This window comes from Anguilla rostrata, chromosome 11, assembly GCF_018555375.3.
Source record: "Anguilla rostrata isolate EN2019 chromosome 11, ASM1855537v3, whole genome shotgun sequence".
Classification (NCBI taxonomy): Eukaryota; Metazoa; Chordata; class Actinopteri; order Anguilliformes; family Anguillidae; genus Anguilla; species Anguilla rostrata.
In genome coordinates, this window is record NC_057943.1 from 34,271,532 (window position 1) to 34,294,485 (window position 22,954).

At 46.0% G+C, this 22,954-nt stretch overlaps 2 protein-coding genes across 3 annotated transcripts; both read right to left on the bottom strand.

Annotated features, from left to right (window-relative positions):
* Positions 1 to 725: 725 nt before the first annotated feature.
* On the bottom strand, positions 726 to 13,342 carry pip4k2ca (phosphatidylinositol-5-phosphate 4-kinase, type II, gamma a). 2 transcript variants are annotated; one of them, XM_064299522.1, is made up of 10 exons: positions 13,246 to 13,342; positions 9,945 to 10,042; positions 9,132 to 9,228; positions 7,849 to 7,998; positions 5,135 to 5,281; positions 4,559 to 4,597; positions 4,278 to 4,391; positions 3,583 to 3,850; positions 2,277 to 2,380; positions 726 to 2,005 (listed from the first exon to the last, which is right to left on the bottom strand). In XM_064299522.1, exons 1-10 carry the CDS (start codon positions 13,318 to 13,320, stop codon positions 1,925 to 1,927), a joined length of 1,173 nt encoding a protein of 390 aa, XP_064155592.1. In that variant the 5' UTR covers positions 13,321 to 13,342; the 3' UTR covers positions 726 to 1,924. The 2 variants fall into 2 exon arrangements, with proteins under 2 accessions (XP_064155592.1, XP_064155591.1); XM_064299521.1 differs by lacking the exon at positions 13,246 to 13,342 and adding an exon at positions 12,756 to 13,239.
* Positions 13,343 to 14,314: 972 nt separating this feature from the next.
* On the bottom strand, positions 14,315 to 21,656 carry LOC135234682 (insulin-like growth factor-binding protein 5). The gene is made up of 4 exons (XM_064299523.1): positions 20,578 to 21,656; positions 18,674 to 18,708; positions 17,556 to 17,675; positions 14,315 to 16,783 (listed from the first exon to the last, which is right to left on the bottom strand). Exons 1-4 carry the CDS (start codon positions 20,894 to 20,896, stop codon positions 16,676 to 16,678), a joined length of 582 nt encoding a protein of 193 aa, XP_064155593.1. The 5' UTR covers positions 20,897 to 21,656; the 3' UTR covers positions 14,315 to 16,675.
* Between the last annotated feature and the right edge of the window lie 1,298 nt (positions 21,657 to 22,954).

The following is a 22,954-nucleotide window of genomic DNA, read 5'->3' on the forward strand; positions in this document are numbered from 1 at the left end:
CGGGCCGGTGAATTTGGACCGCGCAAGTGCCGCGGGGCAACGCGCGATCGGCTCCGGCTTCGCTCGGGATCGGCGGGTTTCGGGTGGCCGACAGGACACACCCACTCACGCCACACCAGCAGCTGTGCTTGGAAGGCCATCTGTTAAGACGCACAGGAAATGTCTGCCTTGTCAACCTGACCCCGTCTTTGCGAACGGTGCTGTGACATCACGTTTGACATTACGTGCATGGAACAGATGCGCGGTAACTCAGATTAACCGACAGGGTCCAAGTTAAACTACGCAGTCGTTCCCTGCACTTGGACCGGTACTTCTCTCTGGGGTTTTCGACACACTTGTTCCTAGTTTTGGTTACGCACTTTGTTGTACGTCGCTCTGGATAAGAGCGTCTGCCAAATGCCTGTAAAGTAATGTAATGTAATGCATGTCTGCGCCCACTACGGTTTGTGGTCAATAGCCCAGGTTGCAGCCCGAGCGCTTTTGAATTCTTGAGCATTCCGAAAACGCGGAAAAGCATGAATTTCTTTCTAAATCCCCTCCTCGCCCTCCGCAATTTAAACTTAATACCAGCACGAGAAAGTAGCTACCTTTAAGAGACCCCCCCAGTAAGACCAAAACCAGAATCTTCCAAATAAAATGATAACCACGGCCACCACCCAATGTCAGTGTCAGTGTAGTACATAAAGACAGAATCAATTCAAAGCAGAAATGAGGTACAAACACGGTTTCAGAAAATAATTGTAAAATATATTTGGTCCAAAAACTGATTGGCAAAAAAAGCACAATTAATAAGGCATGTCACAACTAGCCACTCCTTTCAGTGCGGGTCATTTCGATACAAACTGATCCTCCAACGCTTCACCTAACACTAGTGGCATATGATGGTTAACAATCATTACGTAGCCTAATCATGCTTCACAGACTTTGAACGTGTGCACTCGACAGGGGAGTTCTACAAAGGAGAGTTCTCCTGCGTTTACATTTGTGGTGACGAACCACCGTGGAAGGAGGTCACAGTTAGTAATGCTACTAGCCAGGTGTTTGCTTATATTCGTGAAGAATCCGTCTAAAAAAATAGCACGAAGCGCAACGGAGCAGGAAGACTGAAAGCTCCCTAACCTAAAGCCAGGATACTTCGGTGCAGCTGTAGTGTGGAGGGACTGGTGAAGACCTAATGGGAGAGCACAGCTGAAGCTATTGTCTTTTGTATCACTGGAGCACTCCGGTCGCATCTTGATGATGTCACACGGTCAGAACACTTGGAAGGTAATGAGGAGGAGGACTAAAGTAAAATAGGAGCCCATAATTCCAAACACTCTCTCCCTTACAGAGGTGAAAAAAAAAAAAAAAGATGGCAATACTTGGGGCCCGTCCCAATAACCTTGCGATTGGCTTTTCGGCGATAGCAGGTTTCAGGATTCCCAGAGTCACATCGTCTTCAGTCCGTTAGCTCATCCACGCAACGGATTGGCTGTGCGGACTGAGGAGTCACTTCTTTTAAGCTGGTGCTACTTTTTCCAAATCGTGAAATACACATTTGCGTTTTTTAACCTTGTTCGTTCCAGAGTGAAGTTACTCAGCTTAGCGTTATATGTCATCGCTACCATTACGAAACGTCGACAATAAATACCCATCTGTAATACCTTACATAAATACAAACAACCACTCTTTTTTTTCTTTTTAAGATAAAATTTAAAATCCTTTGCATGTTTTCGCATTTGAGGATAAATTTGGTAAAGTAAATGTACATCCCAAAATATAAAAACAAAAAAAAAAAACCCCAGCAGAAAGAGGTAGGAGGATGGAGAGAACAAGGAAACGACATGGAAAAAAAACCAACAGAAGGAGGAGGGCTCGGGCGGGGGGGGATCTCGGTCTGGAGTCGGCTCCGGTACCAGATGGGCAGGCGCAGCTGGAGGGCCCATCAGGCGAAGATGTTGGCGATGAACTCACGGAACCTTTTGGCGTACTGCTCCGGGTGAACGGTCGAAATTTCTGCACCGGCCTGTAACATAGAGAGGTTTATCAGAAACGGGCCGTGGGGGGGGGGGGGGGGGGTGTACAGTTACGAATGATTATGTCACTGTTGCTGGGAGACCCATGAGTTAGAGAAAGGGCGGTGGAGCTAGCTTGAGGAAAAGGGAGAACGCTGTCCTCCTGTGGCTTTAGAACCTTGAGGAACCTTCAGTTCTGAGGTGAAAATGGTGTCAGCGCCGCCTCTCTTTCCCTCCCTCCTTTTCTCCCACCGTCCCGCCCCGCCCCCTCCCGAGACTCACCCCGTGTTTGACCGTCTTGGCGGCGTGCGCGGCCTTCTTCTTGGTGTCGTAGTGCGTCAGCACGTCGATCAGGCCCATGAAGTACACCTCCCTCTGAGGCGCGCCTGAAACAGGAAGTGGCAGGAAGTGACACGCCATCGCAGGGCCCGCCCACTTTTAATAAACTGAGCAAAAATGAAACTGCGTAACGTTCTTATCGAGTTTCTTTTGTAACCTTTAGGCTATACACTAAAATAGGCTACATACTACTGTTAACCACAAGAGGGAGCCACCTGTCTATAGTGCAGAACATTATCAGAAATACACATTCAACCTAAAGGTTTATTTGTACCAAAGCATTTACTGGAAAATATTATCGAATATTGAGAAGGTGGGCGTAGACTAATACTAATTGTTTTCCTTTATGAAGCAGGCTACAGTAGGCTATATGCTTCAGTAGACTATATAGGGCCTAAATCATGGACGGAATCACAGAATCTGGGTTAAAAGGTGGAATTTACACATAAAGCGTAATGCCGGAATCAAACCTGCAACCTCAAGCCTCTACCTTATAGTTACAAACTAGTTCCCTAACCATTACACTACACTGGGCGACATAGCTCAGGAGGTAAAAGCGGTTGTCTGGCAGTCGGAGGGTTGCCGGTTCGATCCCCCGCCCTGGGTGTGTCGACGTGTCCCAGAGCAAGACACCTAACCCCCTAACTGCTCCCAACGAGCTGCTTGGTACCTTGCATGGCAGCCTTTCACCGTTGGTGTGTGTGTGTGTGTGTGTGTGTGTGTGTGTGTGTGTGTGAATGGGTGAATGAGAGGCATCAACTGTAAAGCGCTTTGGATAAAAGCGCTATATAAATCCACTGTATAAATCACTGATTAAATAATAACCGAAAACTCAAACTGCACATCATTCAGATCAGTGCAAAATGTATTGTGCTTAGCTGCTTCATGGCACAAGTCGCAATTCATTGAAAATATAAAATATTTATAAACTGATTTGCCACCGCCTCCCTCTGCGAGTACCATTTTCTTCGTTGTTCAAGAACGTTTCAACAAAGTTTGCAAAGGATTATGGGAGATCTAACGGCGTGCGTCTACCGGAGTACGCAGCTGAGCGGACCCCTAGCGGACAGCGCGAAAGCCGGGGGGGGGGGGGGGGCGAGGAAAGAGGAAACGGAACCGCCCCTGGGAAAAGCAGAAGGGGGCCGCGAGTTTCCCCCCCAAGGACCGAAAAGAGGGAGCGAAAACGTCCGAGTGGGGGAACAGAGAGCGCGGAGACAAACCGCAGAGGTTCCCTTCGCCCCAGACTCACCGGGGGCGCTTCTCAGGGCGTACACGTCCACGTAGGGGTCGAACTCTCCCGGGCCCAGGGGCTTGCAGGAGTTCATGTAGCCGGCGATGCCCTCGGGGGACGTCCCGTAGGAGCCCACGAGCGGGGCCGGGGCCAGGCCGTTCTCGGGCTCCGCCCCCTCCTCGTCCATGGACGCCTCCTCCGTCTCCTCCTCCTCCCGCTCCGCCCGCCCCATGTCGTGGATCCCCAGCAGCAGGCTGTAGTCCATGATCTTTAGCTTCACTAGGAACTAGGTGCACGCACAGACATGCGCACACACACGCGCACACGCATACATGCAAACACACACACATATGCATGAGCACGCACACACACAAACACGTACATGTATGTACACACCGCACACACAAACACATACACGTATATGCACACAAACATACACGCATGCATCCAAAATCCAAACACAAAAAAATTTAATCAGAATTTGTTTCATGGTCCAGATACTGCACAATGACTAAGACTCAGATTATATCTAAATAAGTTATAGCCAGCTCTCAATCGCATTCCAATAAGAAATATAACCATTGGTCCAAACAATGTTCAGAACAGGCAGAGACAGAATCCCTAGGAAGCACTTGCTCTTGGCAGTGGCACTACTGTCGGTGTATGTGTGTGTGAGAGAGAGAGAGAGAGAGATCCTGCGCTACAGGCCTCACCTCCACGTCCCTGTTCAGCTTCTCCAGAACCTTTTCCCTCTCCTCCTCAGTCACGTACACCTTCTGCATGTTGTTCCTGAAGTCCATGTCCTTAAAGGTAGGCAGCTCCTTTACCTGTGGAGGAGCAGTCAAGTGTTTGGGGGTGAGGGTAGGGGTCAGAGGTCACCCATAAACTCATCACAGTATTCAGAGGCCAAACGGAAGCCTCAACTCCCTTAAACTGACATCCTCCCTCCACTCGCAAAATTGTCAAATTCAAAAGACTACATTTCCCAGCATACCTTCTCTTTGTCACTTGCCTCCCGGGACACCAAGGAACCCTGTAAAAAGAACAGATTTATTCCCTGCTAAATGCAACAAACAACAAGCTGATGCCAAGTCATTACAGTCACAATCGACAGAAGCTGTTAATACACAACTTTCTTGGAAGCAGTAAACATACAAACAGTGGGTGCAAGAGCTAAAATGTAGTGCTTCAAGTAGCTAATGGGTTTGAGAGTTTTACATGTAGCATAGAAGCTGGACAGTGACTCTGCAGGTATAAAGAGTGGCGCTCCCTGAGGTTTCCATAGAAACCTGCAGCTTGTGCGCATTCTCTGGCCACCACAGGGTTTTGGTTCAGTGTTACCGAGCACCTATGCTGGTGCAGGAAACAGAGGCGCCGGGACGTGTGGGCAAACGGCCAGCGCCACCTGGTGGTGTGCTCACATCACTACAATGCAGAGCTGGACTGAGGAGCCAGAGAATTTTGGGGGCATCTGTACAAACGCATTTATCTTTGAAGCAATAAAAGTCATTTTTTTAAAAAGTGGGGAATTGGGACAGTCTGGGTGCCATGCCGTGCCTTTCTTCCTCACCTTCAGGTCGTACTTCCTGTGAACGACGAGCCTGTGGCTGAACATGTTCCTCATGACCAGGAGGTAGGTGTCCTCGTTCTCCACACTGACTCGGTACATGGCCAGAAACTGGGGGAGCAGGGTGCTGCCATGACACTTCACTATGTGCTGGGAGAGGGGAGGGGAGGGGAGGGGAGAGAGAGAGAGAGAGAGAGAGAGAAGGAGAGGGGGAGAGACAGAAAGAGAGGAGAGGAGAGAAAGACACACACATATGTTTGTTCAAATTTTCATCACTTCCAGACAGAAATACAGCAAATCCTTCAGTGCGATATTTAACTGCCTGCAATAACTGGAGGGAGAGTGGAAGAAAAAAAAAGGTAAGAGAGAGAAGGAGAATAGGAGAAAGGGGCGGAGAAGGAGAGAGCGAGGGAGGATGAAAAGAAAGAAGGTGGGAGAGGGTTAGAGAGAGAGGATAAGCGAGGGAGATAATTAGTATGAAGGAAAAAAAGGGGGGATTGAAAGAAGAGGGAATAATCAGGTGCAACGGAAAGAGATTATCAGTGCTTCGGCTGTTAGCCATTCTGTGAGCTTGCATGCGCCTTGAGAAACAGTTCCAACCAAAAATAAGATTTAAAATCATTTTTTGATGAATATTCAGATAATATACACATATACATGCATACAATATACAATATAGCTGTAGAAGCTACAGTTGGGTTACTTGTACTTAATGGGCTTTTTCCTCAGAATGCTCCCATAGCAGCCAATGCATTTGTTATAAGGATAAAAAAACAAGCAGCACATTCAAAGAAATGCCCCCCTTTAACAGACCAATACAGCTCATGTTCTAACGTGCAAATAAACAAACCAGTTAGCATATTAGCACGTCACTATGGCCAAGTCATTAGCCATGACTCACTACGTTGATTATGGCGGCTATATTTGGAGCAGGCTTGAGGCAGGTCACAGGTCCCCGCGAGGCCACAGCGGGAGATACAACCGCACTGTGATTGGGTGGAAGTGGCCACCTGGTCGCTAAGCCTGTTTGCAGGAAGTTTGATCGTTTATCGTTTCAAAGCAGGAAGGTCACCCGAGGACTCGGCTCTCTTGTTCACTAAAAACCCAGCAGAGGGGGAATGCCAGGGACCGCGTAGCCAATCAGCAGTACGGAGAGATAGCGGAACCACCTGAGGCACAGTGTCCCCATCGCAGTCCCGAAGGCACTGGGTTAACTTGTTCCAAAGCCGCAGGGGGGCAGGGAAGGGACACTGTGCTGTAGGCGGTTCCTAGGGCGGTGCTCAAAATATCAACACACCAAAAAAAATCTAACTCGATTAACTCATTTTTTTTTCATTTAAATTCCAACAAATGCACTTATAACCTCAACGAGGTGCTGTTAAATCCATTCAGTCTTTTTCTTGGTATATGACGCATTGTGCACATTGCATATAAAGCAGAGCTTAAAAGGAGCAGTTCAGAAAACTCCAGTTCAGTGAACTGACCGTCTTCAGTAGACGTGGGGAAATGGATGCATCTCATGGTGCAACACAAGAGTGCATCCAACACTGCGGACGGAGCAGCACAAAATGTGGACTGTGATATTCCAGCTGTGGCGGGAATCGTTGATTGAACTCATCCAGATGTGAAATAGTGTAATGCTGCAAGGAGCTTGTCAATTGGCAGAATGAAATAGGAATTTTGTGTGGGAGGTTCTAGCTCAGCAGTTTTGGATGGTCACTATAATGCAGCCTGCAGTTAGGCCTTGTAAACAAATGTTTGAAGGCCCCAGTCAACAACAATAATTTCCTACTGCTGCGCATCAGATATATTTGTTCATTTAATGATTTCATTTTTTGAACACTCGGTGAGTTCTGCCTCTTCTCCAGTTTTCTGTAACTAGTAGCAACGGCCGTGACTGCTCCGTGACTACAGTCAATATTTTCTGTGACATACGCCCAGCCATAATTATTGCATGTCTTCTACCTGAGTCTCCATCTTGATTTACGCCTGCTCCTTAAAGGAGTAATTTCACGCAAAAAAAAGACCCTCGTTAATTGCAAGTAAATTCAAGTTTAGTAAATTCAACTGAATACATAATCAGCCAAACTTATAATATCTCCGCCCCGTTATTTCCCTTAAATGCGTGCGCATCAAGAGGAGAACCGCACCTTGCGATGACCTGTGTAGACGACACGCGTGACCCCGTGTAACCGTTAGACACACAGCACGCGCGTCTCGGACCGAACGAGTCACGTCCGCGCCTGAAACCAGTCGCAGAACGCTTAGCGCTCCTGGCCTCGGGTGCTTCGCACAAGTAGAGCAGAAGTATCACAAAAGGAGGTCGTGCCGCACTTAACCCTTCGAAGAGTCGGTTGCTCTTCCCAAATTATAAGTCAGTGTTCTAGCATTCAGTTGCTGTCGATTATCAGCAGTGATTGTGACATCAGCATTAGAATGTTCGGTTAAGAACATTCCAGTCACATAATTTGTGACCTCACACCATAAAGGGTTATCAAAAAAGGGAGGGTTATACCACGCTTGAAATAAGAACCGAACCAATCCGAGTTCCCCCTTGCCCCTGCAGCTGCGGTCCCCGAAGGCTGGGACAATAGAGGGAAGTGCAGAGAGACGACAGCGCGTTTCTTCCCCCTTCCTCGCGCGCGGCGGCCGGAGAACGCTCCAGAGCGCGTCGGCGCCGGGCGCGTTAGAATGCGAGGCTCGCGCCGCGTCGGTACCTGGTGGTATTCGGACAGGATGTTGTGCATGTTCTCCACGTCCTCGCTGGAGATCTGTTTGACGACCAGAGTGCGGTCGTAGGAGTTCAGCAGAAGCCCCTCCCCTTGCCCCTCCCCGCCCCGGACCGGGGGACTGCGGGCCAAAGAGACCTGTGGAAACGAGAACAAAAACAAAAAAAAAAATACTATTTTTCCCTGGAAGCTTTGTGACTCTAATGATACATTTTAAAGTATAAAAACAAAAAATCACATGGAGGGCAAAAAAAGACAAGACAAGAAACCTATTCTGCATGGCTGTGCATTATACAAGACAAGGGAATGATATGCTTAAAAAGCCACAGCAGCGTGATACAGTAGTTCAAGACCACTAGAGGACAAATACTGCAGTGTTCTAACGTAAGAAGACTGATCCTTTCTGTATGTTATAACTTATGAATGTGCACATGTCTCTGTGTTCTAATCTAAGAACAATCATGTGTCTGAATTCTAACCTAAGACTGATCATGTGTCTGCGTTCTAACCAAAGAACTATCAAGTGCCAGTGCTGTAACTTAAGTACTATCATGTGTCTGCATTTTAACCTAAGAATGATCATGTGTCTGCATTCTAACCTAAGAATTATCATGTCTGCATTCTAATCTAAGAACAATTCTCTGCCAGCGTTCCAACCTAAGAACGATCGTGTCTGCATTCTAACCTAAGAACGGTCACGTGACTGCGTTCTAACCCAAGAACTATTGTGTTTTCACTCTAACTTAAGAACAATTCTGTGTCTGTGTTCTAACTTACCTGTGTACTAACCCAAGTTGCCCAAGTAAATTAATCTTGCCTAGAAACAGTTAACTGTGTAATGGCAGCTACTACATAAATAATGTAATAAAACAAATGGTGTTTATGGGGAACCGACACACCAACTGTGGGAAACGTAGTTTATTTTTACATACATGACTACGGCTGGATTAAGTGACACGCTGGCCACGCAGAGTGACGGAGTGTCAGGAGTGTGACAGCTGGGCTGTGCGTTAACCTGCGCGCGGCAATAATCCCACCGCCATCGCTGCTCACAGCCGCTAATCTCGCTAATCAGGACAGATCGCCATGGGAACCGCGTGGGGCGGCCTTCAATGTCCCCGCCTGAGTCTGACATTCAGCGTGTGTGAGTACCAGAGGCAAGGTGTGTGTGTGTGTGTTCACATGCATGCGTGTGTGTGTGGTAGCATGCTCTCACATACACACAAAAACCACCCATACTCTGACGCACACGCACACAGTAGCTCACCCACCTGATAATCCAGGTCTTCGATTCCGAACCTCTCCCTTAGGTTCCGGAAGACTTGGGGACAGTACTCCTTAAACTTGAAATGTCCCGGTAGGTTCTCTCTGGAAAAAGAACAGAGAAAAGAAGAATCTCTTCACTTTTCTTCCTCTCTCTCCATTTTACACAGTAAATTTCTCACTTTTTTACTTGTCTACTTGAGTTCAGACTCAAACACCAGACGAGCGACCAGCGAAACTGACACATTTCTTTTCCAGCATGCAAGCATGCAAAACGCAAAAGCACACTCAGCTTAACAGACACTGAGGGCACAGACAGCCGCTCGACATGACCAAACGTGCCATTAACGAAGACGTCTAACGTCAGCACTGGTTTGAGGCATTTCTCTCTTCCTGTGTACTTAAGAGGATCTGCCCTGGAAGGCCCAATTTCTGTGGAAATCAGCTGTTTGGGTGATATCGTACTGTTTTGGTCAGTGTGTAGCTGTTTGGGCGATATCGTACGGTTTTGGTCAGTGTGTAGCTGTTTGGGCGATAGCGTACCGTTTTGGTCAGTGTGTAGCTGTTTGGGCGATATCGTACGGTTTTGGTCAGTGTGTAGCTGTTTGGGCGATAGCGTACTGTTCTGGTCAGCGTGTAGCTGTTTGGGTGATAGCGTACTGTTTGGGTCAGTGTGTAGCTGTTTGGGCGATATCGTACGGTTTTGGTCAGTGTGAGCTGTTTGGGCGATAGCGTACTGTTCTGGTCAGCGTGTAGCTGTTTGGGTGATAGCGTACTGTTTGGGTCAGTGTGTAGCCAATGGTTCTGCTTTGGGGCCTTACTTGTTGAAGAGATGATTGTTGACTTTTATCTTGGTGTTGGCTTTGAAGTCATCAGGGAGCAACATGACTGGCACAGGTACCTGGCTCAGATCATTTATCTGCAAGCCAAGAAAGAGCACACTGTTACACAAATACACGGTGGTTCAGTCCATAGGGCTGACTCCGCTCACACCAATCCCACCCTGCGGCCAGGGGCTCCATTACCCAGCATGCCTCCCTCTGTACAGTGACCCCATCTCTATCTGTAATCCCTTCAGTCCTACCCTGTCTGAATGGAGTTAGAAAACAGAAGGAGGGCAGACCATTCGCAATCCATTCAAAAAAATGAAAACAAAAAAAAAAACAAGCTAGCGCACACAGTGTTACAGACGAATGAATAAACACACAGTTATTTATAGCTTACACATGTATTCACACACAGGCACAGAAACACAAACACATATACACAACACACACATATACCACAAACACACACAATCAAGTATGAACACATACACATCAGCATTTGAATGTATGTGCGCACACACACACACACAAATTGTCATCGTCGCAGAACCAGGACAGTGTGCACTGTAGCCCCAGTAACTGCCAAATGCTTTCATAATAACAATATAGGGTAACACTATTTGAACCATATGCCATGATGTTGACTTCACACTGTCATAACACCCGTCACAACCAGTCATGACAACACATTACAGCTTGCAGGACATGTCATTACACTGACATAATATATATACCGTGAACATGTTGAATGTTCCTAAGAAATCTGTTTTGCTAAATTTGCTGCATACATTATGACAGTGATGAGACACTTGCCATGACCTGTCACAGCTAGTAATGAAACGCTGTTTGTCAAGACTTTGAGGCATCATTACTACAGGCTGTATGGCATATTAAAGTGTCAGTCAATGTTGTTCCTTCATGCGAGTGAAGCTCTTGGAATTGAACTGATTTAGGAGAGCAATAAGCTCAAATCATCAATTACCGTTGTGATTCTATCTCCACTGTCATATTAATACACAGGGCTTTACTTCAGATTAACTAAATAAGTACTAGGCTATAAAGCCTAATTCACAAAGAGAACTATTTCAACTGAGGCCCTCAGTCTCCCACCAAGCCTACCCTCCCCACAGCCAATAATTACCCAGCGTCAAATCATTTCCCACAATAGCGCCAAGTGTAATGAAATCACATGAACTGGTGAGGTAGTCAGACAAATGCGGCCTAAGGCTCTCACGCGCAGAGGACATATCCAACTGAATGACGGCAGACCCGGTTCTCCGACTTTGAGGGGCCCCTATCAACTCAAATCGGCAAACATCCGCAATGCACACCACTGGCCTGAGGTTTGGAGGCACTGTTACGTCACCGCGCTCAACCTGGTGCGAAAGGGTCATCTGGTGTTACGCCAAGCCCTGGGCCGTGTCCTAATCAGCAGAATTGCCTACTATTGAGTATGCAAGTTGCATGCAAGTTGTATACAACGTGTATACTCAGTAGTAGGCAAGTGCCCTGATTCGGACACAGCCCTGACGCCGACAGCCTGTTGCCCAGGTAGCCACAGCAAGAGGCACACAATGCATTCAGAATGACAGGATGGTGTAGAAACCCAGGAGAAAGAACTGCGTCACTGGAATATTGTTTATGCCTTTCCTGGTTTAGACAGAAAACGCAACGTTTTGCTAATATTAGGGAATCCAAGGCCATTGTTTCACTTCCAGGAGAAACCTGGAACAATGGGATGACCCCAGAGGGAACACAAATAAGAACCACTGCCATGTGTCTGTAGTTGTGCAGCCCATGTTCCTTTTTTTTACCAAACAGGCGGCAGCTGGCGGACGTGCGAAATGCAGGGGTGTATTCAATCTAGCCACAATGGCGCGTAGTTCATACATTTCAGTAACGAATTAAGCAAATACAACATTTTATAACACCGACTCTTACAGGTTGTAGTTCTTTCACTTTAAACAGCGATAGTATGATAATCAAATAATTGCACACCGGCTTTGATTTATCGCTAAAAGGCAAAAGTGGCAATTAGCGTTTACATTGACCGTGTCCCCGAAATGTTTTCTTTTTCTCACACAGCTGTCACCCAGTCAAGGACTTTGCATATGCAGCAAATTAAAGTTGACCCAGTTCAGCGTGCGCCAGTTTCTGTCACAGACATACGAATGAAACGAGTAAACGGGTGTGCTGATGCAAGGCCGATCGCCTTTTAGTGCTTCCGCGCACTGCAGCAAGCCAGCGTAAAAAAGATAACATGAACCGTATCACTGACAATGTTTCAAGGCGAACGGATAGGCTGCACTTCTAGATCCTAACGATTGCCTAGCGGTATTCGCGTCCCTCGGGTCACGCGCTGCCGGACACAGGCTACGCCGCAACAACGCCTCGTGGTTCAATCATAAACCACACACAAAGCTAATGAGATTCCATATGCAAAATGCACTTGAGAAAACCGCTTGGACAGCTGTCTAAATGACTTTGCGAGCAACAGTGGGTCATTGGTTTACGTTGCCAAGCGAGCTAGATCGCGAACACCCACTGGAATGTTGTTTGATAATAAAGGACATTATGAATGCGTTGGTGGCTTCAAATGAGATTTTATGCTTCCCCGGTTGCAGAAAAATATAACGTTACGCTAACCTGCGATGTAATCAACAATACAGCATCAAATATAACAACCTGATGAGGTAATGCTCGGTACAAATTAATACGTTTTATATGGTAGGCTGCTGCATGATTAGCTTGCTAGCTGCTAGCTATACAATAACATTCTAAACAGGCTTGTATTTGGCCACGTACCGAGTGATTTACACCCCACATAAAGACGCTCAAGACTGGATCGCTGGCTCGGAACACCTTCACCTTCTGCTGGACAAAATGTTTCTTCTTGGTCTTGGTTTTAGGGGCCAGGATAACCATCGGGCTCGATGCTGTCCCCGAGTTACCAACTGACGCCATCACGGGGTTTGCTTACGGTTAAACAAAGAAAAAGGACAATCTTTGCTCTTTTCGACTTTCTTATGTCCTTAGTAGTCCCTTCTTATTCGCGATTGTCACTCTGCCATTGAAGAGACCAGTCGCAAAACGACTACCTCCTTGAGTGATTTCCGGACGGCCCGTCGTAATCGACTTTCTCCGATTAGCTACGTGCACTAGCTCGTGCACTAGGCTAGCCTACTGCTCAGCTCTTTCTCTCAAAACCCTCCCACTAGTACAAGAGGGAAAAGCCCACATAAAACAAAAATGACAACTCCTTCTTCGTGTAGATTTTCACACAGTTTAAGCCCACCTGGTCACTCGTCACGTGTTCATTCGTGAGACAGGTGTGTGAAGTCCCAATGAGCAGGTATGCAACCAGCATCATGTGATCAAGCAGGGGCGTGGCTTTAGAACAGGACTCACGTGGTTTAATCAAGTTAGGTCAATGCGCAAAAAGCATTCTACTTCACAGTGAGTAGCAGTGGTTGTAAAACGTTAGAAGAGGGTTGTCATATTCTGAGTTAACGTAAGTGTAGATTATTTTTTTAGCTGATTTAGCTGATGTTTCCTTTCCTTCACCACGACACTTCAGATCATTTACATTAAATTAAAAAAAAATTGTTTTCAGTAAAGTGCTGTGATACAATTGGCCAAAATCTGTCAGACTTCTCCTGTCTTCTCTGAATTGTTCTTAATATTTTAATCATAATATCTCAACATATCGCTAGATTTTAAGGATTTACAAGGTTGCATTCCAATGTGTTAGACTACCTATAGCATCATACGATGTCTTTCTAGGAATCTCACTCAATTATCAGTTTACACGCAATTAAACATTGTAGGGAGCAGGAGGCACGAGCAGACTGCTAAAACGGGGGTTTTCAGTGGCTACACTGTGGCTAACTGCCTCAGGTGTGGACCATAGCAAATGTGCCCAACAACCTTGAGAACAGGACAGATTGAGTTTCAGTTATGCCACATCACAGCATCCTCTTCTTTGTCTGTATATGTTCCCACCAGTTTAACATTGCATTTGTAACTAATTTATGCCCAGTCAACATCGACACGGTCAGGGTAAACCATCCCAATGGCCTGTCCTACATTTAATTGGTATTGGGGGAAAATTTGAGCCAACCAACCTTTCAGGAATTGGAACTTGGGTAATCCCTGTAAAAGTATTGTAACAAAGGTGCATGTTTTTAAAAGTGACTGTGAAATTAATTTGCTTATAATTGTGAAGAGAGATATTAGCGGTAACTTTCAAGTTATAACTTTGATTGTATATTGTATTAAAGCCTTGAATGAAAAACAGTTTATTTCTAGTATTCTGCCAAATTTTGCACAAGATAAAGCCATAGGATAAAATGAGTAACACTGTCAAAGTTTGAACTTGAATTTATTACAATGTGCATTAAAAAATTTCAAAAGCAAAATGTGGCACTTTCATAAATCATTTTCATAACAAAGGCTCCATATATAAATTAAACGATGGTAAGATATGGTATCATACACAGCAGTTTAAATAAGATTAAAGCATATTGTTCCCAATAAGGTAGCATTTTCCCCTCATATTTATCTATAAAATAAAAATGACACATGATTTTTAAATAAAGAAGGCAATATAAAAATACAGCATAGTTAAATAATGAATCAGACATACACAATTAATATTTATATATTTATAAAAGAAATGTATAAAAGTATATAAAAATATGTTTAAAGACTTTTGAAAAAGGGCCTCAGTCTCTTAACACTGACTATTGAAATTTAAGCATGAAAATAATGCTTCAGAATAAATTACATGAAAAACATATATTCATTTTTATTTTGCATTATTTTGTCAGTGTAATTTTGGAGGGAGGAAGGGTGTTTGGTTCCAAGGGGGTGGGATTTAAATATGTGAGTCACTGCACCTTGCAGTGTTGTAACTCCATTGGCAGGTTCAGACCCTAGGGTCACATGACTCATCTTCATCCATCTTACTTTTGAGGGGAGTGGTTGTCAAGCTTTTTTACAATATGCAATGAAATCTAAAAAAAATATATAAATTGGAGGGCGATACAAAGCCATCTGCCCTGAAGCCTTCTCAAAGCTGACCAAATGCAAAAATAAGCCAGCCACAGCCATGGCCGGTTTGATCATTTTGCTTTGCAGTTGGCCCTAAATATTGAACAATTATTTCAGGCATTTTTGTCAATTCTTCTAAATCTTAGGAGTTTGACAGTAAGAGAAATAAAAAAAAGCAGCAGCAAAAGAATAAAAAAGTAACATCTGCTTAAACTCGCACTCCACAGTAAAGGAGAAGGAGAAGCACGACTGTCTTTCAGTTAAGGTGGTGGTGACGTTTCTCCCGACAACACTCGTATTCCGGTTTGATGGAACCTGCTCAGCTGATCACATATTTCACCCTGCAAAAGAAACGACCAACTGACCTGAAAATGTCTGTTGGAATGAAGGAGTTGGACTGGCCTGGAATTATGGGAAACGGAGTCCTAAGTGGAGCGAGCCCAAAGAGTCTGGGGGACTCTTGAGAGAAACCCGCTGTTTTATGTGCTTTATACAGACATTCTTTAATTCTGAACATTTCCTGTACTGAAATGTGATATTCTGTCCCCCTCCTGTTTCTAAAATGGCCGCTTTGAGCCAAGCATATTAATAGACAGACTGGTATGAGCGACCTACAAAACAGAGCTGCTGGTGGGCTGTGTGGCTTCACTGTGTCCCAACTGAAAAGCAGTCTTTCTAAATGACTCGGGCAGAGGGAACAGCCCCCCCCCCCCCCAGTTACTGTGCCTTTTAAAAATGTGCTTTGAAATTCTGTAAAAAAATAAAATAAACGGAGAACAGTTACGCTATGCTTTCATTCAAAACACTGAAAAGGGAGAGAGGAATTTGCGATTCCAGCAAAAGTATGACTCTAGCAGAATTGGACGTTTAATTTTTCATTGCAGATAGCTGCTGTCGAGATGCAACAGCTTTCTATTCGCAAAAACAACACTGCTGGGGCCTGCCTCCAGCCCAGCCGGGGTACCCGCGGAGGACGGGTGCGGAGATTGCCTCACAGTTATTTCAGATGAAACAACCGCAGCACAGCACATCTGGAGATGAGACGCTGGGATGACCTTCAGTCAGACTCACAGAGAATTAATCAAGCCTCGTCAGAGTTTCCCGCATTCAAATACATGTGCCAAAGGAATCTTGAAAGGGGAGTACAATTTAAAGCCGTCCAATTTGTGTCATATTTAAAATTCCCAATCAAATCCATGCAGGATTCTCCCTACTGCTGTGGGGAAGCAGGAATCCAGCTCTCCCCCATTAATTTGGCTCAATATACCATTAAAAGGGTGAATCACATGATCAAACTAACCATCAGATTGAAAGCCTAATTACTGAACGGGGATTTGAGGGCAGTACCAGCAGTCATACAGTAGGTGGCTAAAACGACCTGTATGCAGCGTTCCTACAAAACAATTAAGGGGTTAAAAGATGTGATGTGCTGGTCATGGTGGCTGCAGGCATTTTTGGTCGGGTGAATTAGGTGGGCACCACCTTGTTGTGGTGGTGGGGGAGGGCGAGATGGGGTGAGGAAATAGTTTTGAGTGGGGTTCCTCGTGGTTTTGTCTCCGGCCTCTGTTTTCTGGCCAGGCGGTGTCCAGCATACTCTAGAGCCTTCTGCCGTCCTCACAGCCTTCCTCCTCCTCCTCCTCCTCCTCCTCCTCCTCGGAGACGGGGGCGGAGCCTCAGTCGCCGTCGCAGGGCAGGACGCCGTCCTCGCCGTTGCGCAGGGGCGTGCCGTGCTCGTCCACGCACCAGCACTGGCCGCGCTGCATGCCTTTGGACGAGTGGCACTGCGGCACAGAGAGGGAGACCCAGTCAGCCGCCCCACAGCGCCTCACGCTGGTGGACCGTTGCAGCGCTGCGATGCCACCTTCCTCTCTCTCTCTTTCTCTTTCCTCCTCTCCCATCCCCTCTCTCCCTGTCTCCTTCTCTCTCTCCCATTCAAATTCAAATTAAAATTAAAATGGCATGACAAGATATATCTCACACTACCAAAGCACAGGAAAGAACATATACAATTAAACACATAAACATAGGTCTATTCTCTCTCTCTTTCTCTCCTCCCCCCCCCCCCACCTCCACGCTCTCTCAATTGAAATTTTTATAAAGAATGCTTTAATGGCATGACATACTACTATGCATTGCCAAAGCCTTACTGGAACATTAAACATTAAACTTCAATTTACTTTGAAGTAATGAACACAAGCAAAAAGAAGAGGGGACATTGAAAATGGGTATACATATATAATATACACGTATACATGTGCGCACATTCAGATTTACTTTCTCCTGGAGTCTCAGTAGTTTATCCTGCTCTCCCTCAGGTTCCCTCAGGTTCTCTCCTTTCTTGTCCCCTCCCTCTTTCCCCTCCTCTTTTGTCTCCCTTGTCTCTCTCACTCTTTCTGTCTTTCTCTTTCTCCTAATATCCTCCCTGTGACTCTCTCCTTTAGCTTTCCCTCCTGTAGCTTTCTAACACACACACACACACACACACACACAAGGCACACACACACACACACACATGCATGCACCGGCAAATATCGCAGTCTCTTAAGTAACTACCTGCTTCTTTCTGTAGAAGCCACGTGTGTCGCAGTTGGGGATGTAGATGTCACGGTTCGCTGGGAAATGAGTGGGCTCAAGATGGCGCAAAACGGTGTTTAGCAGCTTACGACAAGGAGCCTACGGGCAGGATGAGAAGGAGGGGCGGGAGAGAGAGACAGAGAGAAAAAGAGAGAGAGAGAGAGAGAGAGAGAGAGAGAGAGAGAATGGGGTCAGTCTCTTCAACTGTAATCTGTTTGAATTAAATTGACATCAGCACACAGACGGAGTCATGTCATTTTCCAAACAGAGCACTAGCCTTGTTTAAACTGGCAGGTAGCTCATCATACATTTAGCACCTTGTCGACTTCAATGTATTTACAGATGAGTCCATTTCTGGGTGGAGAGAAATCGGTGGTAAACTATTCCTAGAGCTTTTACATTTATGGTGAAACTCTGGATAAAAGGTCAGTCCACTGCGTTAGATGTTATGTCACACAGTGGAGCCGCTGGATTAGCCTGAAGCTACACTGGGTATCACTCATTGACCACATTCAAAAGTGACTGCATTTCCCTTGACCTGAGCTTACTGATTTACTTTGAATTCAGAGAGGAATACATGCACTACAGTACGACTGAGCTCATGGTAAGCAAGTTATGTAGCACTTTCTGGGAGGCCCAAGAGTGATAAATCTCTAAGTACTTCCCAAAGCAGATAAAATGAGCCACAAAAGAGACAGGGGCAGGGCCAGATTCTATCCTGTTGAACTGCAGTTTTGTTGTTACATTATTATACACACATTTTTAAAACTAGTTTCTCAGCATATGGGCGTGACATTTCACCCAAAAGAAATACATTTGCAAGACATGCAAAAAAAACAAAAAAAAAACAACCAAGACAAACATATTTAATATTTGTGTATATTAGTAGTTTTGTGTAGCAAATGTGGCACTAAATATGTCCAATCTCTTGCTTGATTTGGAATATCCAAATGACTATTTGTCATCTGCATAAGCAATCCTGCTTCATTCCTTACTTCTGATTTGGGTGAATGAAGGTGGTTTTTCCTGATCGGCCAGCGGGGGTCGCTAGAGAGTGAATATTGATCTGAACATTTCTGTTTAAGCGAAAGACTTACTTTCTCAAGCTCACCACTGTGTGAAGGGTATGGACCTGAAAAGCAACAACAGGTTTTACTGAAATAAGGAAAAAACACACAATAGAGTCAAAAACCAAGTCATACATAAGCCTGTTCATCTCACTAATCGGGTCAAACTAGTCTTTCTTCACCAGGAGTATAAGGCTGTTTCATAACCCAAAATAAGTGGCCATTTAAGATTTCCTCTGAAACCTCTATTGGTTTGTGTTCAACTACACAGACCTGTGCTCTTCCATCACTGGTGTGCAATACTAAAGTTTGAACAGTAGATGGAGACACATGCCTTAAAAACCTCCATTGCTGGAACATGACAGTGCATGCAGATGCACATATATAAGACACACATACACACACATACGCATACACACATAACAACATGCAGATACTTGCACAAATGCAGACACACAGGCAGACACAAAAACAAACACCTACACACACACACTTGTATACACACAGATGCAGACACCTATATAGATGCATTGCACATGTTGGTGTACACCCACACACACTTGCATACACACAGATGCAGACACCTATATAGATGCATTGCACATGTTGGTGTACACCCACACACACTTGCATACACACAGATGCAGACACCTATATAGATGCATTGCACATATTGGTGTACACACACACACACACACATATATGCAAACAGATGCCGACACGTATATAGATGCATTACACACGTAGGTGTACAAAAACACACACACACACACACAAACACACTGATGCCTACAGGTGCACATATGCACATAATGACATACAGATATCTGCACAAATGCACAGATAAGCAGGCACACAAACAAACACACATACACACACACTCACAATACACATGCATACACACAGATACACACACGTGTATACACGCACACGCACACACACACATATATGATCATAGGTGCACAAATGGACACACGTAAAGACACACAGATACATGCACAAATGCACATACACACGTAACTATTCTCTGATAAACACAGACACACTAACTGTACACATTCAAACACACACACATGCAGATGGCAGGTACTATTTGATCTAGATACAGTGAATCGTTCTTATTTACCATTTATTATTATGATTTTTACATCGGTGATCACAGACAGATATTTTAGCGAAACAGTTTCTGCCAGAGAAGCTCAGCATGTTCTGTGTCCCCGGGTGAGTTTTTCCTCTAAGATGACACACCCCATGGAAACTGGACACTGCAGAATTTGGCTGGAAAAGCTCGAGATTGCTCAAATTTACGGCTCTGCCTCCTGGTGGGAGGGTTCAGAGAGCGTGCCCGTCAAAGCCTTTCCTATTTCGGCGTGGTGAAAACAAACCGCGCACAAGTAAAAAGCAACAAGGACCAGCAAGGACAGAAATAACACCGGAGAGGCCCACATCAATCGCAGTGATAATTCACAACGTTTAATCTGAAACAGCTGTAATTCTGCTGCTCCACTTTCACATGTAACGCCCCTCTCTCTCTCTCTCTCTCTCTCTCTCTCTCTCCCCCTCTCTCTCTCTCTCTCTCTCTCTCTCTCCCCCCCCCCCTTCATTTCCGGGCTCTGTGCTCCAGTATCAGCTGGCTGGCGGCTAAGAGCTCTCTCCGTCCGGCAGCCTGACGCCGCAGGATCCCGCCTCGCCGCAGCCCTCGCCCCGGTCGTTCCTGAAGACCCGGAACGTTCCGCCAGTCCGTCAAGTTAAAGCACAGGCCGGCCTCCTCCCTCGTTCCCCTGTCTGAGAGCGAGCGCGCACACCCCTTCGTACCGGCGAAGGAGACACAGTCGCACTAATCTGGCCCAGCACGCACTCCTGCGTTCCCCGGGTAACGGGGTGATGACGCGGCGCGGCGCGGGCGGTGCGGGCGGCGCGGACCGGAGGCTTACCTGCCGGGAAGGGCTTCTCGGTGGGGCTGGCTTTGACGTGCTTGGCGCACACCCCCCGTCCCTGCAGCAGCGCCTGGAGGGGGCTGTGGTCGCGCTGGGGGGGCACGCAGCGCAGTCCCCGGGCGCAGCTCAGGGTGTACACGCCGCAGGGCTCCCCCACGGCCAGGGAGGACGTGCCGGCCTCCGCCGGAGCCGGGCCCCGGAGCCCGCGGCAGGAAGCGCATCCCTTCTGGGGCGCCGCGCGGCTGGCGGCCGTCCAGGGCCCGGGCTGGGCCGCCAGGAGCACTGCCAAGGCCAGCAGATCGCACAGCGGAAGCATTCTGTCCAGGTTCCTCCCTCTCTGCTCAGTCCCTTCCTCAAGACGCCAGAGGAAATTTTTTCTTTTTTTTTTTTTGCTTTTCTTTTTTCTTTTTTTTTCTTTTTTTTTGTTATTTCTGGAGGGATTTTTCTCTTCGCTCCCTCTCTGTTTCCTGTCTCTCTGTTTCCTCTCCCTCTCTCTCTTTCTTTCTCTCTCTCTATCCCTCTCTCTCTCTCTCTCTCTCTCTCTCTCTCTCGCTCTCCCCCTGCTTGCAGGCTATGACGAGGGCTTGGCGTGTTCTGATGAGAGGCAACCAGGAGTCCCCCTGCAGCGGCCAAGAAGACGAACCGATGAGAGAGACAGAGCAAGCAGCGGCTTTTAAAGATCTGAAAGGTGGAGAGAAAGAGAGAGAGAGAGAGAGAGAGGGAGAGAGAGAGAGAGAGCAGCTATGACACCTTCAGGGGCTGGGACTCGCAGGGGAGAGAGAGAGAGAGAAATATCGATACAGAAAAGACGGAGTTATGTAGGGGGAGAGATACTGTTTTCATTTTCCAGCGCTACCAAGTTTGCTCGCATTCTCCTGCGTCTGCATTTACGCACTTCGCGTATGGAACCCCTCTCTCTCTCTTTCCTTTTCACCCTCCTTAAGATCTTTTCTGATCACATGTCACCGTGGTCTCCAGTATGATTCCCTTGTTCATCATCAGGCACACGTCTAACAAACAGTGCAGGTACTGTGCGCCCATGGCAACAGTAAGGGTGAAGGACCCTGTTTCCGGAGTGATTCTTACAATATGTAAACCGTACTGAACATGTACCGAAGCAGGCTAATCTATCAGCGCAGACCATAAAAACGCTGACAGTGATTCGCCTCCTTCAAACCTCCAACTTCTCATTACCGATGAGTGATTTTAATGACTTCATTTTTGCAGCACACCTGTAACTACGTTGCATGCACATAAACTTTGCGTCGTTCAGTGTCTGTACACATACTGTAAGTGTACGCAAATATAACGACAACACAGACTGCACAGTCTATTGCAACATGTCTTATATGCAAAATGCTGACACAAGAAAGCTTTGACGTTTAGCTGTCCTAGCAGAGGGAGAATAATGCACAACTTAATCCAGGAAGCCCTCGACATCAAATATGACTTGCGTTTAATTTTGCTGAAGCAGATTTAGCACATAAATCACAATGCAGCAAAATTATGTGTCAAGCAAGTCAACTGTAACAGGGTTACACACACACATACACTGATTTATAAGAATATAAGCCAACAATGACAAAAAAGGTCATTATCAGTAAATCAGTATAAGCAGTCCATCGGTAAATTTCCCCAAACTATGGAATCTAGTTTGGATCATTTTTGCATTGAAGCCAGCAGGTTCCAATTTGGGCCTATGTGTGATTCCTAAGGAGGTTCTCGGGAAAAAGACTGAACAGCTATTTCTGTGTCTTCGATTACATACTTCAGGTAAAACAACCCGGCTTGCCTGGTATTTACACATTCTTAGTAATATTGTAATGATTTTAATTACTGAGCCTTTTACGTTATAGATCACTGTCTTACTTAGGATATAACAGCACCCTGGTTCAGAAATGATTCTTCAGAAATTATTCTTGCCCATATGCTAAATAAAGTGTATTTTAGCCTTTTCTGCAATAAATGTTGTCAAATATTAAACACGTAATTTGGTGGGTAGGTAATCATGCAGAAGGTAGGCATTTAGGGCCAGGGTTTTCAAAAGGGGGCCTGCAGACCCCTGGGGGTCCTTGAAGGTATTGTAGGGGGTCACTGTTCAGACTTGATATGCAATGACTATGTATAGATTTGGGAGAAACTTTCAAAATGTGAAGCCTTTTTATATAACCCTTTTTAACTTATGGTGGGGGTCCCCTAGATGTCTTTGAGCCTGGCTGCGGGTCCCTGGTTCAGGAAAGGTTGAAAACCCCTGATTTAGGGGTACGTACTTAAGATTACAAGTACAGGAACTCCTGCATTAACGTGCAGCCTCCAGTGGATGGCGCACCCCTCTGCGGTGTCTGTATGTGGTGAGTACTGCTGACCGTTTCTT

What these genes read in the sequence shown, in the direction of transcription:
- pip4k2ca (XM_064299521.1), bottom strand. Translation starts at nt 12,914, where the DNA reads ATGGCGTCAGTTGGTAACTCGGGGACAGCATCGAGCCCGATGGTTATC. An exon ending in AACAATCATCTCTTCAACAA is followed by an intron (nt 9,229 to 9,944) that starts GTAAGGCCCCAA and finishes TTCTTTTTCCAG; the next exon opens with AGAGAACCTACCGGGACATT. An exon ending in ACAGGAAGTACGACCTGAAG is followed by an intron (nt 4,598 to 5,134) that starts GTGAGGAAGAAA and finishes TTCTTTTTACAG; the next exon opens with GGTTCCTTGGTGTCCCGGGA.
- LOC135234682 (XM_064299523.1), bottom strand. Translation starts at nt 20,896, where the DNA reads ATGCTTCCGCTGTGCGATCTGCTGGCCTTGGCAGTGCTCCTGGCGGCC. An exon ending in ACAGTGGTGAGCTTGAGAAA is followed by an intron (nt 17,676 to 18,673) that starts GTAAGTCTTTCG and finishes TCCTGCCCGTAG; the next exon opens with GCTCCTTGTCGTAAGCTGCT. An exon ending in GCTTCTACAGAAAGAAGCAG is followed by an intron (nt 16,784 to 17,555) that starts GTAGTTACTTAA and finishes TCTGTGCCGCAG; the next exon opens with TGCCACTCGTCCAAAGGCAT.